At 49.9% G+C, this 15,723-nt stretch overlaps 1 protein-coding gene across 2 annotated transcripts in view; it reads left to right on the forward strand.

Moving 5' to 3' along the window:
• The first annotated feature begins 475 nt into the window (after nt 1-475).
• The window catches only part of LOC100442248 (heparan sulfate glucosamine 3-O-sulfotransferase 3B1), a 50,153-nt gene continuing 34,905 nt past the window's right edge, over nt 476-15,723 (forward strand). For both annotated transcript variants that reach the window (XR_010137926.1, XM_063718034.1), the window contains exon 1: nt 476-3,766. Coding sequence is in view for 1 of the 2 variants with exons in the window: in XM_063718034.1 (XP_063574104.1) it covers nt 3,213-3,766 (554 nt within the window). In the remaining variant the exon portion in view is untranslated. The remainder of the gene's footprint in view (nt 3,767-15,723) is intronic.

The following is a 15,723-nucleotide window of genomic DNA, read 5'->3' on the forward strand; positions in this document are numbered from 1 at the left end:
GGTTCTGCATCTGCGGAATGGGAAGACGGTTGGGAGAGACGGCGCTTGCCAAGGGTGGACCGAGAGCGACCGCCGCGCGTGGGAATTTCACGGCGCAGCCTGAGACTCTCTAGAGCAATGGGAGGATCAGCTAGGTGGGCAAAAGGGCCAAAGCGTCGGTTCGCCGCCCAGGTAGTCCTCTGGCGCCGCTTCCCAGCCCGCCCGGGCGCTGTCCAGGCCCCAGACGACCCTCCGACCTTGTGCCGGCAAGGCCCCGCGGCATGGTGCGCACCGCGAACTCCCCTATGGTTCTCAATAGCTGGAATTGAAAGGACGCCGGGTGGGTCCGGCCCGAGACTTAGCTATGGGAGCTCAGCTCTGCGCTGCAGTCAGAGCAATTTCCGACGCCCACATCTTTACCTCCACTCCCTCCTTCCCTCAATCCACCCCCGGAAAAAAGAAACGCCAAATGTATTCAGCTGCCTCAATTTGTAATTGCTCACTTATTAGACTTTACTAATCCTCAGGACAGGGACTTTTTATATTGGGATTGTCAAAATCCTCAAAACACTGGAAGACTTACACCCAGGCAGGCCTGAAGTTAGCCACATGGGAGCTACAGTTCGCCTAACACACACCTATACAACATGAATTTTCCACCTAAATAACATAATTTTCCACCTAAATAACATAATTTTCCACCTAAATAACATAAAATTTGAAGACACTCCCTACAGAGACACTATTTTCTCCCCACATTTCCAAATAGAGTCGGGCTAGTGCTCAGAAATATATTTGTTCTCATGTTTTAGAAGTTTAAAATAAATGGATTAGATTATAAAATTAAGAGCTAATAAGTCACTTCGAAGAACAAACACAACGTCCTAGTGAGACAGGGAAAGAAAAACTAGAAAGAAGTTATTGCTGAGAATATAAAAGCGGGAGGGAAATCCTCTGCCTAATTTATTTCTCCCTCAACAGTTTTGTAAGAAAACGTCTTGGGCTCAAAGCAGTTGCAAAGAAGTCTCCCGTAGCACAGCCAGGGCGCACGGGTCCGGTGCTGGCAGCTGTGCTATCTGAATCCTCTCTGATCTTTACCGCTGCTCAGGCACATTTTCAAATCAGGGGTGCTAACGTCAATCTGGCTTTCTCAGTTTGCTTCCGACGAGGGGGGACCGGACCCAGGGTGGGGCTGCGTAAACTCGGGGACACTTGGGAACATTTACTCAGGAAGTGAGAGGGTCCGGCTGCTGGTGGCTGGTCCTGGACAGCGTGGTCGAGGGACCAGGGCTCAGGTCGGTTCCGCTGCGCCCGCCGTAGCCGACAGTGAAGTAAGTACAATGCGGGCGGCGGCTCCCGGTGAGTCACTTCGTGAGTGACACTCAGCCCCGGGGGTCGCGCTGGGGTCGGAGTCCGAAGGAATGTTCTGTCCCCGGAACCGCTTGCAGCCAGGAGTTGGAGGCCCTCTGGCCCCGCAGAGGCTGGGTTGCAGGCATCGAAAACTTCCTGAACACGACCAGTATGAACTTGATCTCGAGCTTCCGAACTCCAAACGCCTGGGCAAGAATTCAGCAAAGCGCAGCACCGCTCACCCGCACTTCCCCCAGCTAGCGGTTGCTGTTTCTTGCAAGACGCGTTTATCCGCCCCAGTCCCGGGTGGGTGGGTCATTTTGCCAAAGAAAATGTGGTTGGGGGTGCCTTCGAGTAGACTTTCACTATTAAATAAGTGCACCTCAGTGATGGATTTGTTCCAAATTGATGTTTGACTTTTAAAAAAGCGGTGGCGAATGACAACACGAAATAATCAGTGTCAGAGGTTAGCAAATCAAACTGTCTCAAATTAAGGCAAATGTTGGCTTTATATCTGTTCAGGAAAAAGGGGGAGAAGGAAAATTTTCTCAAACCTAACGTCTCCAACAAACTCATATCCAGATAAAACTTCCTACACATGACTCCCACACACATGTTTCGACCAGGAAACTTTTGTTTACCAGACTCTCTTCCTGGTAATTTCTCCTGTCTCTTTTCCCCTCCCCAACCTAGTTTCGGCAGTTTGGAAGGCTGGAGATTTTTGTTAAGGACACTTTACACTGATCTCAGTTAACCGGCAGGCCAAGCTAACCTGGCAAAGAGTAAGAAGGAAAGACACACACACACACACACACACATACACACACACACACACGACGGCGATTTCCAAACATCCTTTCTACTTAAACTTCCTAATCCCGTGCCTGTCCCAGAAGGGTCTCCGAATGAGTCCCCGGCGTGGGTTGGGGGAGGGGGGCGGTTCGAGTGCCTAGTGCATCTCCGACCCTGCTCTCCCTCATCCAACCGCTTCCCTACTCTGCAACACGTAAGCATCACGAAACCTGCTGCGAAACATCTGGATGGCGACTCGTGTCCCAACATCTGGGCAACTACCGCCAAGGCTGGCTTCTAGGGAACGAGTGCGGAAATGCGTGCGGGTGTGGGAGCGCACCACTCAGTAGGGTAGGACCTCTCCCAGCGCTAGGTCACTGCAGCATTCTTCCCACCATCTGCTCCTGTCACCAGCCCCTAACTCCGCCCCTCTGGGCCCGCCCCTTGTTCCGAAGCCAATAGGAACCCCTGACCGCCCTACACCGCCCAGAAGCCTTTCCACACCCCCTCGTCCTGGGAGCGGGTTGGCTGCTGAGCTCTCGGAGAAGCGCCTGTATTTGCATGGCGTTCGGGGTTTTTGGTAGGTAGAGCAGCCCGTCACTCTGGAAGGCCGGGACCGCCCACTCCACCTCGGTCCACAGCTCTCTTCCTGCGCAGTTCGCCTCCGCAGCCTCTGCGGAGAAGTGCCGGGGCTGCTCGAGGCTCAGTTCTTAGGACTGCAAGGAGGCAGCCCCGGCGTGCGGTGGTGCGCACAGTCTAGAGTGGCCAGGGCGCGAGAGTGCAACGTCCTCCTGGCCCCGAGCGCGTCGTCGCGCCCCAGGAGCAGACCCCCCCCCAGCAGTTACCGCCGTCCTGACTTTCCGTTCCAGTTGCAGCTCCTGCCGGGCAACATGTCAAGAGTCGCCGCCGCTACAGCTGCCGCCGCCACCTGGGGAAGAGCAGCAGCAGCAGCGGCGGCCGCGGGCACACGGGGGCAATAAACCGAGCCACCCGGGCGTCCAGTGGGCCGGGGAACCCTCTCTGCGCTCACTGCCCGGCGGGACCCACGCCATGTGCTGAGCCATGACCCTGGCCGCGCCCGCGGGCAGCGCATGGGGCAGCGCCTGAGTGGCGGCAGATCTTGCCTCGATGTCCCCGGCCGGCTCCTACCGCAGCCGCCGCCGCCCCCGCCGCCGGTGAGGAGGAAGCTCGCGCTGCTCTTCGCCATGCTCTGCGTCTGGCTCTATATGTTCCTGTACTCGTGCGCCGGCTCCTGCGCCGCCGCGCCGGGGCTGCTGCTCCTGGGCTCTGGGTCCCGCGCCGCACACGACCCGCCAGCCCTGGCCACAGCTCCGGACCGGACGCCCCCCAGGCTGCCGTTCCGGGCGCCGCCAGCCACCCCACTGGCTTCAGGCAAGGAGATGGCCGAGGGCGCTGCGAGCCCGGAGGAGCAGAGTCCCGAGGTGCCGGACTCCCCAAGCCCCATCTCCAGCTTTTTCAGTGGGTCTGGGAGCAAGCAGCTGCCGCAGGCCATCATCATCGGCGTGAAGAAGGGCGGCACGAGGGCGCTGCTGGAGTTTCTGCGCGTGCACCCCGACGTGCGCGCCGTGGGCGCCGAACCCCATTTCTTCGATCGCAGCTACGACAAGGGCCTCGCTTGGTACCGGTGAGTTTCCCTGCCAGGGGCAGGGTCTCCATCGTCGATTCAGACCCTGAGCTAAGGGAGACATGGCGTATGATAGGGAAGTGGCAGGGTTACATCTTCGGACCACCCGGGGTGGGGCAGAAAAACTACCGCAGATTGCGCAGCGCATCCTGTCCGAGTGCGGTGAGGGTTGCGCTCCGCTTGGTTCTCGTCACAACCCACAGAAAGTTCTCGCGGAGTACTGGTGCCCTTGAATTAATCAGGCGACCTCGCCGCAAAGAAGGGCAGCGACTGAGACCGCCCTCAGCAAAGCGAGCCACCCTCTAACCATGGGTGTATCCGACTCGAATAGTATTTTATGACTCGTTTTAAATTTTTCCTCCCGGAGCCCGAGACGCTGGGAATGTTCTGAGCCCCTTTGGTCGGTCTCCGCCCTCAACGAACTTCTAGAGCAGCTTTTGCTTCTCAGATGGGGAGAGGAGGTGGGGGCCGCGGCGTCCCGGCGAGGCCGCAGAGTCTGTTAACTTTTTGTTATAGTCCGCCTGGTTACCGGAACCCCAAGGGGGTCAGACCCGCCTCGCTTGCGAGCCGCCTGGGCTCGGGAGGGTGAGCTGGGCGGGTGGCCCGGCGCCTCCGCCTGGCGGGCGGGCGGCGCGCGGAGCGTGGAGCTGTGCTGGTCCCTGTCGGGCAAAGGCGCGCACTGCAACCGGCTGGAGCGGCGCGAGGCTTTGAAGGCGTCCGGGCCCCCGGGCATCGCCGCCCGTTTCCGCCTCCCTGGCCTCGGTGCTGGGATAGGGAAAGCAAGGACGCGTGTCTCCGCGGGGCTTTTACACGTCCGGGGCAAAGAATATTCGGGGCCCATTGATTGAGAAATGAGGGTTGCTTCGAGGTCGCGGCTTCCGGAAATTCTGTTCTCAAGTCGGGTTGCGGGTCAGGTTCCAAAGGGACAGCGGCCCCGGGGTCATAATCACTACCTCTGCCCACTGCTTTCCGCAGCTGCTGGTCTTTGGGGTGAGCTGTTGGGTTGCCCGAGCTTCGGGTAAGGCGCGAGTGGGCAGGAGGTCTAGATTTCGGCCTCCGATAACTGTCTTCGACTAGGGGCCCAGGTACCGACCCCCACATTTTCGGTGGGGTCTCCATCCGTAACCCCAGTCAGCACGACATTCAGACACCCCTCCAGGCCCAATTAGCTTCACAGAGGCCCAAGACTTGGGAAAACAAAAGAGGAGGAGATGACTGAACCCCTCTCCCTGTGCCTATCCCACTGTCGGGACCTGGATGGGTTGGAGAATAAAAGAGGGCTGACCCCGCGGATTAAAACCGCTCGCTTCCCAGCCTCGTCCTACCCCTTCCCCTTTGTCCTTAATGTTTTTTTATTATTGTCAGGAGTTGCCCAAGTCTCGAGGTTTAGCCAGCCGTGACAGTCACCCTTCCCACCGTTCCCGGACTGTGACCCATTCTCGGGACACTGGTGGATAAGAATGGGGGCTCTGGAGTCCCACGCCTGGATTCATGTCCTGGTTAGTCGCGTGAACCTCGGTGCTCTCATCTGTGCAGTGGGAATAATGCAGGTTCTGGGCAGGGATGGGAAGAGTGAATGCGCTGGTAAGGTAAGGTGCCTCGCAGGCACGTGAGGGCCTCTCTAATTGTTAGCTATTGTCACCGATTGTATTGTTATGACTTCTACCGCCACCACCACTCCGCCTCCTCCTGGGATGGTGATTCCAGGGCCAGGCGGCAGGCTATAACTAGCGCCCTTCCAGGTGGAACCCGCCAGAGCCCCGAGGCAGCCTAGGATTTTCTGAGATCAGACACACTTGGGGCCGGGTTGGGAGGAACTGGCAGGAAAAGGACTGAACCGTTAATGTCAGGCGATTTTGAAGCACCTGGGGCAAGCTGTGGAAATCCCCACAGGAAGGCTCACGCAGTCTCTTAGGCGGCTGCCCTCCACCTGCCACGTTCTTTTTGATTGACTCAAAAATGCCGAATGAAGAACGAAGTCGCGTGGAAACCCTCGCCGCGCGCCTGCAGCGGAGATCGCAGCCCGGGAGGTTCGGGTGCGGACTTGCGCCCGGGGGCTGCGCTGCGAGCGGCCACGCACGGCGGCTGGACCCGGGGGGCCGCAAGAGCTTGGCTGGGCCGCGGGAGGCGGGAGGTTCTTCGTCCTCCCGAGCCCTCTGCCTGAACTGACAAGCAGGACTCCCGAGTCCAGGAGGCACAGGGCCCGGGGCGGTGACCCGGCGGATCGGGCAGCCGGAGGAGCCCACGGTAAATGCCGCAACTGGCCCCAAACACTGCGTTCCTGGACTGCACCAGCAGCTCCTGGCGCGGCCGCAGAGTTGGTGGATATTTTCCAAGGGGGAAAAAAATCTTTTAAATGCTATCTGTTTAAAAATTTTAATTACTTAAGAAAAATGAATGGATGTCTGGGCAAAGGTATGGACGTCACAATTATTTTGAAGGCGTCCTTTTTAACTTTAAACAGACCACGCCAGGAGGAAACTCCTGACCCAGAGCGCATTACCTAAAATCTGGTACCCAGAGTGCACCCTTCGCCCTCGTTGGAGTTCTCTCCTCTCTGCCAAGCTTTGCTCCGTGCCAGAGGTGTGCTCCATTGTACCTCCGCTCTGTCTCTGCAGTCAGGCAACCAATTGGAGAAGAGTATAAATAGTAATTAACCAGGGAGAGTTGTAATTCAGAAACCTAGTTAAAACAAGTCCTCAAAAACTAGAGAATATGAGAGTGGGAAGACATTTTGAAGCCATTAAGAACAAAAAACGATGGACACGGATGGTTGAGTCTGAGGATCAGCATCGTAATCTATTAGAGAACGAGGTCGTGGCTGTGTCTGTGAGTCGTTAATGGGTTTAATCGGTTGATACACAGCCTGCTAGTGGCCTAACCAGTAGCCCAGGGCCTGGCAGATTTGCATGACATCTCGGAGTTTGATTGCTCTTCCTTCCACTTGGAAAAAGGAGACACCATCAGCCGGATCAGAAGGGGTCATGGTGACATGGAACCCACCGAGGTGGTGTACAGAGCTGACGCTGCCACTGGCCAGAGTGGGAGCCTTTCTACCTCCTTAACCCTGCAAAAACCAAACGTGCTAGTACGCACTGTCCATCCACACTGGAATTCCAGTTGGTTTTAGTCTGCGATAATGACTCTTCTGGGTTGACTTTTCCAATTCATTATGCAGCCCTCTTGAAGCAGGCCTCCCAAACTTAGCAGGCACCAATGAGGACCCCACAGAGAGGCTCATCAAGCAGGCTGGTGAAACTGGGTGTTACCTCCTGTTCCATGGGTACCCCATAGTGTTTGGGAAACACGGGGCTGTGGTTCAGGAGAATTTCACATATGCTAAGGTGGAGAAGGAACCTGCCCTGTACATTTGGGCTTCGGATGTTAATTTAAAGTTTGAATGACCAAAAATTAAATCTGTAACTTTTAAAGTTTCTCTTTGTGATTTTACTTAAGTGTTGGTAGATATTGTTAAATTGTAATGACCTCGGTTTGGGAATTAAGTTAGCCAAATATGGTGTAATTATTGTCTGTTATACAAAAATATGCCTTAGACAGTACAGCGGCAGAAACTCCCTCTACCACCTCGGCCCCCCTTGCCATTCTGCGTTATACAAAATAAGCTGACACCTTAATGCTGTGGCCCACATTAAACAAAGTATATTGTGTGTGTGTGTGTGTGTGTGTGTGTGTGTGTGTGTGGCATAATAAATGGTGGTAGCTAACACTTACCGAATGTTTTCCCTATGTTCCAGGCACTGTTTCAAGTTTTACAGGATTAGCAAATTTAATCCTCATTACAGTTCTGTGAAGTAGGTACTTTTATAGATGAGGAAACACAGGCACAGAAAGGTTAAGCAATTTGCCCAAGATCTCACAGCTGGGAAGTACCAAAGCTAATATACCAACCCAGGCAGTCCTGCTCCAGAGATCATTCTGGACCATTCTGGATCACGCTTCCTCGCTTAAGTGATCTAAGCGAGATATTTATCATACAGCATAGGTCCAAAACTGAGTTTGCTTTAGAAGTGTTTGACAGCTTTCTGACATGCCTTTAGTGGTCTCAGCGCAGACTGCAGATTTTGTCATTCACTTGAAAAGAATATCAGCCCCCAAACAGGATAGTTACTACATCTAACATTGGTTAATAACTAGAGTGAGGATAATCACACCACTGTGTCAGTTTCATTTTTCTGCAAAGGACAGTTAGAATCAAGGGAATCACTAAAATGACAAAAAATCCCTCAAGCATCTGGACAGAGAAAACATAGCAAGTGTCCCTCTTGAGGAGATTTATCCTCTGCCATTTGTCCTTTTTAAGGCTGGGAGGATGTGAGGTTAAATGACATGTTCCAGAACTTCTTGGAATTAATTTATTCATAAAAAGAGTGCCCCCAAATCAAGTTCGTAATTAACTTGTACTGATTAACCAGCAGACAGTTATAGCTAACACTTTTAGCGATTCACTTAGAATGAAAATAGAAAACCCTGTAACTTCAGAAATCTCTCTCTTGAAAGCTAATAGCTGAAAATAGCTATATTCCCTACATTTTAAATTTAACAAATGCTGAGAAAACAAAATTGCCTCCTATTTTTCTAGTCTACTTCAGAAAACCTGGTAGCAAAGAATGTTTCTGTCTTCACTGAGGGAAATTTAAGATAAGATCTGGTTGGGGATAATCCATTTTGAAGTAATTGCACTCTTAGTCCCAGAGTTTAAACCAAGTATGTAACTCACTTCCAAGATGCTGGGTGAAGATTAAAAAAAAAAAAAATCTACATTTGTATGCAACAATTTGAAATACAAACCATCATGTTACAAAGCTCTGAAGATTTATTAGCAAGACAGTGGAGCATGTGTTGAACTCTGTTTTTAATTAGGCACCTAAATTAGACCATAAAATGGTTGATTAATCTTTTACAAGTTGAAGGGAAAATATAACATAAATTAACCTAATCATAAGTGTTTTCCCAGATGCTCTGAGTTAATAAAATAGTCAAAATTTAATAGCAACCCATTTGTTTTAGATAAATATGATGCTAAAATATATGAATTAGATTACACTTATCTTCCAAATGATATGTTATTATTGAACAGGTCTCTGAAAATTAGGTTGCAGTACATGTCTTAAAAATATTTATCAAAATAGAATACTGCAATTAGGAATTACATGTTGGCTGAACTAGATTATGTTTTTTAATGGAACCTGATAATTGAAAATTTACAATTTAGCATAGACTAGTATTTGTGAAAGATATTTCTCCAGCTAAAGTTGTATTGCTTGAAACTTTAAAATGACCTGTCACAGCTTCTGTGTTTCTAGTTTGATGTTTTAGTCTGAAAAAAAAAAACTTTTTAATATTTTGAAAAGTCAATATGTCACATAACCTCATTCCACATATGTATGCTGATTTATCTTTTTGTTTATAATATGTTGTAGGAATAAGGTTTTCTGGTTATATGAAATGACTCCTTGAATCACTAAAATTATTTATAATTAAAAGCGCACCAGGAATTTTTAAAAAGACAAACTCACCAGTCAGCTAGTTTTACGAATCAGGGAGGTGGCATTTATTTAAAGGTTCAGAACTGAAATACGTGACTCAGGCTGCTTGCCGACTGGTTTCTATGTCAGTAGTTTTTTGAATACTTTATGTTCTCACTCTATGAACATGGAAATTAAGTTGATTGACAGAAACACAAAATGCCTACTCTAAAGGCAGGGCATAATGAGCATTTCTTTTACTGTGAATAGACTTAGTTTCCAAATAGGGCGCTACCTCTCTCATTTAACAGTCGATGATTTCAGACAGTAAGAGAAATTTCAATCCTAGGCTGTTGGGATAGTCAGGAATTCCAGCAAAATGAGTCCCCCAAGTATGTGGCATATTTTCAAGGGTAATGAAAACAATATGCTGCCTACCTCGAATGAAAACATTTACCATGACTGAAAAGAAAGGAGATACTGATATCTTTGAAAACTAATTGTAAGTAGAGCATGAAACTTTTTATATATTTAAAACATTACCTTGTTGGAACTCTCAGGTTTCTCTCAAACTATGCCAAAATAAAACTAACATCCAATAAAAGTGATGTTCGTGCATGCTGATTTTTATTTCTGATTTTTCTTGTCAAGAGATTTGGGGAAAAGTTTAGGACGTGAGAAGCAATTACCATCTTAATAAAATGATAATAAATAATTTTTATGGCAGCCAAGAGGCTATGTGTTAAAATACTGCTAATGCTAATAAAACCCACCATTAATTTTATTTGTACGTAGATAAAAGTGGTATTAATTTCCTTTATAAATTCTTTTAAATACAAATTTCACACACATTTTGGTAACTTGAAAAATATTAAAAATATCTTGTTACTGGCTCATTCAGAAAATGTACTTCATTGTTCATGGATGAAACATGTTTAAATAGCAAAGTCGTACCGCACAGGTTTTGCCTCCCAAAGATTGCTGTTTGTAAAAATTATGGGTGCATATCTTTAGATTTAGAGCTGGTTAAAGAGTACTGTCCGAGAGCAGTTTATATTTTCCGGACAGTAAAAAAAGTACACACACTATACATTGTTGGAATAAGATATTTTTGTTCTAAATATGGCAAATGTGAAAAAATAAGACTCTGGTGTAACATCAAGTTGATTGTGTTTCAGCCCAGACTCTCTTGCCAAGGGGTCACTATTTTAAAGGCCATTGCCTAGAATGTGAACGATTCCATGTGTGTCCATGAAGCACCTTACACGTAGGATTCAGAATCCCTGTTTTCTCCCAAGTCTTTGCCCCACACTACTTAATACTGTTACACTTGCTTAGAAACCCATAAAATGCTGAAAGATGGTTCTGGGCAATGTGAGGTTTGAGAAGCAAATGGAGAGTGAAAAAAACATTGGGAAGAGCAGTGAGAATCCCACTCTTGATTTAATGAATGGAGCCGGGGGGGAGAGCCGCCCCGCTTTTTCAGGTCTGCGGACGGAAGTGTCCAGCAGGGCCCCAGCTGCCCCCGACGTTGCCACGTGTCCGCTCCTTTCGGGAGCTAGAGGGGCGTTGGCTTGGACATCCCGTTCTGGAAGGGTGGCCGGGGGCGCTGCCACGGGCAGGGAAAATGGCTCCTAGCCACCCGGCCTCGGGCATCAATCGACGCGGCCCTGGTGTCGCGCGGGATCGCCGCCTCTGGCCCGGGGGCCGCTGAGCCGGAGACAGATGGCGGAGCTTCCCAGTGCGGGGGCAGGGCTGGCAGCCGAGACTGCGGCCGCCTCCCCCGCCCCTCGGCGGGCCGGGTAGTCGGCCGTGGCCACGTGACCAGCCCCGCCGTCCGGCCTCACCTGTTGGGCTGAGCCTGGCTGAGCGGCCCTCACTAGAGGTGGGCGGTGCCGGCGGGACCCGTCTTCGCGCTGATTGGGTGGAGGGGCCGCGGAGAGACCATTGGTGTTCCGCCTGCGAGGAGAACCCCGCCCAGAGAGGCGGGCTGAGCGGGCGCGCCCCGCCCCCGCCGGTGCTGGCCTGGCTGTTGGCAGCTCAGCTTCGACTCGGTGCTGCTGATTTGGTCCTGAGCTGCCTTCGCTTTCCAAGTCGAGCCTATCAGCTGTTCTATTGTACTCTCTTCCTTTGGTTCCTCTCTCTTTGTCCTGTTTGCACCCTCCTGCGCAGATTCTCCTGTTTTCTGGAGCGGAGATGTCTGTTCTCCGAATGCTCGGCTCCCGAGTCCTGCAGGGAGACCTCCTCGCCTTCTGCAGCCCTGGCTGGCAGGACCCGAGTGGGCCCGAGTGGATTCTTTACAGCCGGAGAGGACACTTCGGGTTTTTCGGACCTTATTTTGGGTCTGGGAAGCGGGAGGGGTTGCTGGCAAGAAAGTGAATTCAGTTGAGTCAATTTGCAACGAGCGTTTCGTTTCTCCCTTTTCTCCGCCCCCTTTTCTCTTTGGGGTGAAGAAATGGATAATCCTCTTTCCACCCGCTTCTATAATGGGTGCCTGTAAGGCGATTCCTCAGATTCAGTAGATAACAGAAAATACCTTCATTTCCATAATTTGGCCCATTAAATGACAGGACGGAGAGAAAGTGGGAAGGACTGGGATGGATAGGAGGAAAAGGAAAAGGCCAGTAACTCTCAAGCTCCCTCCGATCCCTGAATCTCACCTGGACTCAGGCCGAGTGGTACGCCCCCTCCCCAGCACCTTCCGCGCTGTTCACACACGCCAGGCTCGTCCTCCTAACCCTAAATCCTGTGCACAGAGCCCTGTAGCCGCCCCTACCCAGAGCAGGGGAAGGAACGCTCTCCTGGACAGCCTCAGAGGGGAGAAGGGATCTCTCCTCGTGGGCACTGACAAGCCCACCCATTTCTAGTGCTGCCCAAGGTGGTCTCAGCCCACAAACGCCCCAGCCCCAGCCTTTGCAGATAGGCTTCCTCCGTGGTGCCAATAACTCTTGTGGATTTGAAAGAGGCAACCTTTTTCCTCGCGTTTCTAAAGGCCTTTGAAAAGGGCATGTCGGGAAGTGCACATAAGACGTTGAACATTGTTGCATGAGATGTTAAAGAAATACAAGATTTCGTTCTTACTTCCATTAAAGTACAATCTCCCTGGGGACAGACACACAAAGTACACAATTAGAGACCAGTAATTCTCTTCCAGATCGCTCCTGGTGCCTTTTCCTAGCTAAGCAGCCTCTCCCTGCCCGTCCTGGCCTTGTGTACCGGAAACTTTCTTGGCTGGATCCAGCCATTCCTCTTGATATGCTGTCGGGCTGGTCCCTGGTGCCCTCTTCTCTGATTGTTCCAGTCTGCCTCCGGGCACTTAGCATATGCTAGTGCTGCCAGTTGACACAGATACACAGAGCAGTAAACATCCTGTTCCCACCGAAGATCCCCAAGTGCGTGGGTGGATGGGTGTGGGAAGGGATGGGGTAAAGAGAGAAAGACAGTGAAGTGATCATTACCTTATCATTGATTTAAAATACTTATTAATGGAGGAAGCCAAAGGTGACCATTTAAAATCCTTTTCTATAGTCAATGAATAATACATTCGTATAAATCATGTTTACTTACTTTTTCATTCATCTAACAAGGATTTTTTTTTTTTTTTTTTTTTTTTTTTTAAGGCAGGGTCTTGCTCTGTCACCTAGGCTGGAGTGCAGTGGCACAACCTCTACCTCCCGGGCTCAAGCGATCCTCCCACCTCAGTCTCCCGTGTAGCAGGGACTACAGGTGCACACCACCACGCCTGGCTAATTAAAACAAAAAACAAAAAACTGTAGCGATGAGATCTCACTATGTTAGCCCAGGCTGGTCTCAAACTCCTGGGCTCAAGCAGTTCGCCCTCCTCAACCTCCCAAAGTGCTGGAATTACAGGTGTGAGCCACCATGCCAGACCCAGACCATAGTTTTAGAGCCGTTTTAGGTTCACAGCAAAATTTAAGAAAGTACACAGATTTCCCAAATACCCATCAGTCCTGTACATGCACAGCCTGCCGCTATCACCATCCTCTACCAGACTGGTACATTTGTTACAACTGATGAACCTGCGTTGACACACCATCACTCAGGGTCCATAGGTTTACATTAGGGCTCACTGTTGGTAATGTACATTGTATAGTGTTGGACAAACGTGTAATGACCTGTATCCCACATTATAGTATCATTCAGGGTAGTTTTACCACCTCAAAAATCCCGTTGGTGCACTTGCTCTTATCTAGTGCTCTTATCAAGTACGAGTTAGCACTTAAAACACTGAGGAAGTACAGAAGCCATGAACTTGTCCCTGAGAAGCCTGTTATAGTTGGTGGACTGAAATCTACAGGCTCGAGGAGATCTGTAGGCAATTTAAGCCTGATTTTTTTACTTTTATTTTTGAAATCATTAGTCCTACTAAATTACTAGTAAATCTGAAAACCATTTAAGGAGGAAGCAGAAACATGAGATAAGATAGTACGAATTTTAAAATGTGATTTTTGCATTTTACTTTTCCAGGAGCTTTCCAAAGAGACCTAAGGAGGTAAGAAGGGGCCAGAAAGTCAGTGACTGTGTGATTAAAAAAAAAAAAAAAAAAAAGGAAAAATATGTCTTAGCCTCTGTATGCAAGAATTTGCTGTGTGCAGGCGAGTGGGCCAGGCGCTTACTTAATCTTAACAGCGATGCTTCCTGTGTGATTTCCCTTATTTTCCAAGGGAGGAAATGGAAACTCACAGAGATTGCCTAAGGTCATACAGCTATATCTGTAGGTGGCTCTACCTCTTGGACCTAAGGAAGAAGGGAACAACTCCCTGAGGGCCCTTCAAACTCCATAACTTGGAGGCTGTCTACCTGCCTGAAATTCAATGCCGTGTTCCTTCTGGACCAGTTTTACGCCATCTCTTCTGTTGTTTCTTTCCTCCCAAAGATGTAGACTTTTCCACTTAAAAGCATTTCCAAGATTCTATTTTTTCATCCTTTTTTCTGTCCCTATTCTCTTTCCCTCCCCACACTTGTTCCTAGCCTGTCTCTGTTGCTCTGATGTCCGTGTTGATGGTGGCAGTCTTCAACCACGCCATCCGTGTGCCAACCCAGCACTTTCTGCCATCCCTGTAGCCCTTGCCCCAACATCTGTGCGTTTGACTCCCCTTCTCTGACCGAGGCCTGCTCCCATCCCCTCCTCTACCAGCTCATCCCTTCTCTCCCACCGGTCCTTTGTGCTGCCCCCCACAACCACGCCACTCAGATTCTCAGCTCTTGGGATCACATTGACACCCCCCCACATTTTACACTCTGTGGCCCATTGCTTCTGAGCTGTATTGTCCAGCACCATGAGCACCCCACCCATGGAGACACTGGGTTTTGTGCCGTCCCCAGCAGGTGTGCGTGAAAATGTCTTTTTTTTTTTTTTCAGAGACAGAGTCTTGCTCTTTCACCCAGGCTGGAGTGCAATGGAGTGATCTCGGCTCACTGCAACCTCCACCTCCTGGGTTCAAGCAATTCTCCTGCCTCAGCCTCCCGAGTAGCTGGGATTACAGGCACCCACCACCACACACAGCTAATTATTGTGTGTGTGTGTGTGTGTGTATATATATATATGTATATATTTTTTAGTAGAGACAGGGTTTCACCATGTTGGCCAGGCTGCTCTCGAACTCCTGACCTTGTGATCTGCCCACCTCGGCCTCTCAAATTGCTGGGATGACAGGTGTGAGCCACTGTGGCTGGCCAAAAATGTCTTACATAAAGCTGATCTGGCCCACCCCAACTTTATGCGCTCCACCGAGAACTTGTCTCTTACTTACTCTGCAGCTGCTAGCCCTGCTACTCCACCCCTTACCTGTGCCGAGATGACTTGTATGTATTGTTTCTCTGCAGGACCTCCTCTTCCTTGAAGCACCAGTTAATTTAGCTCTCCCTACACAAAAGGAGAAACCTCAGAGAGATGGCAGCCTGTATATGAGCACCACTCTCTTAACCACTTCTCGACGTGGCTTTATTTTGTACCTTCCCCAAGACTTCCCTCCATCATTTATTTATTTATTTTTTATTTTTTTGAGACGGAGTATTGCTCTTGTTGCCCAGGCTGGAATGCAATGGTGCGATCTTGGCTCACTGCAACCTCCACCTCCCAGGTTCAAGTGATTCTCCTGCCTCAGCCTCCCAAGTAGCTGGGATTACAGGCATGCGCCACCAGGCCCAGCTCATTTTGTATTATTAGTAGAGATGGGGTTTCTCCATGTTGAACTCCTGACCTCAGGTGATCCACCCACCTCGGCCTCCCAAAGTGCTGGGATTACAGGCATGAGCCACCCTGCCCGGCCTGGGTTTCTTATTTAAATTTTTATTTACATACTTATAGAAAAGTATACAAATCAGAAGTACACAGCCTGATGACTTTTCTCAAGGCAAACATACAAGTATGTTGTTGGTAGCAAGCTCCAAGATCAAGAAGTGGCAGTTCAAGAACCCCCAAAGCTACCTCTGTATCCCCTTCTGGTT

The sequence above is a fragment of the Pongo abelii genome, chromosome 19, assembly GCF_028885655.2.
Source record: "Pongo abelii isolate AG06213 chromosome 19, NHGRI_mPonAbe1-v2.0_pri, whole genome shotgun sequence".
Lineage (NCBI taxonomy): Eukaryota > Metazoa > Chordata > Mammalia > Primates > Hominidae > Pongo > Pongo abelii.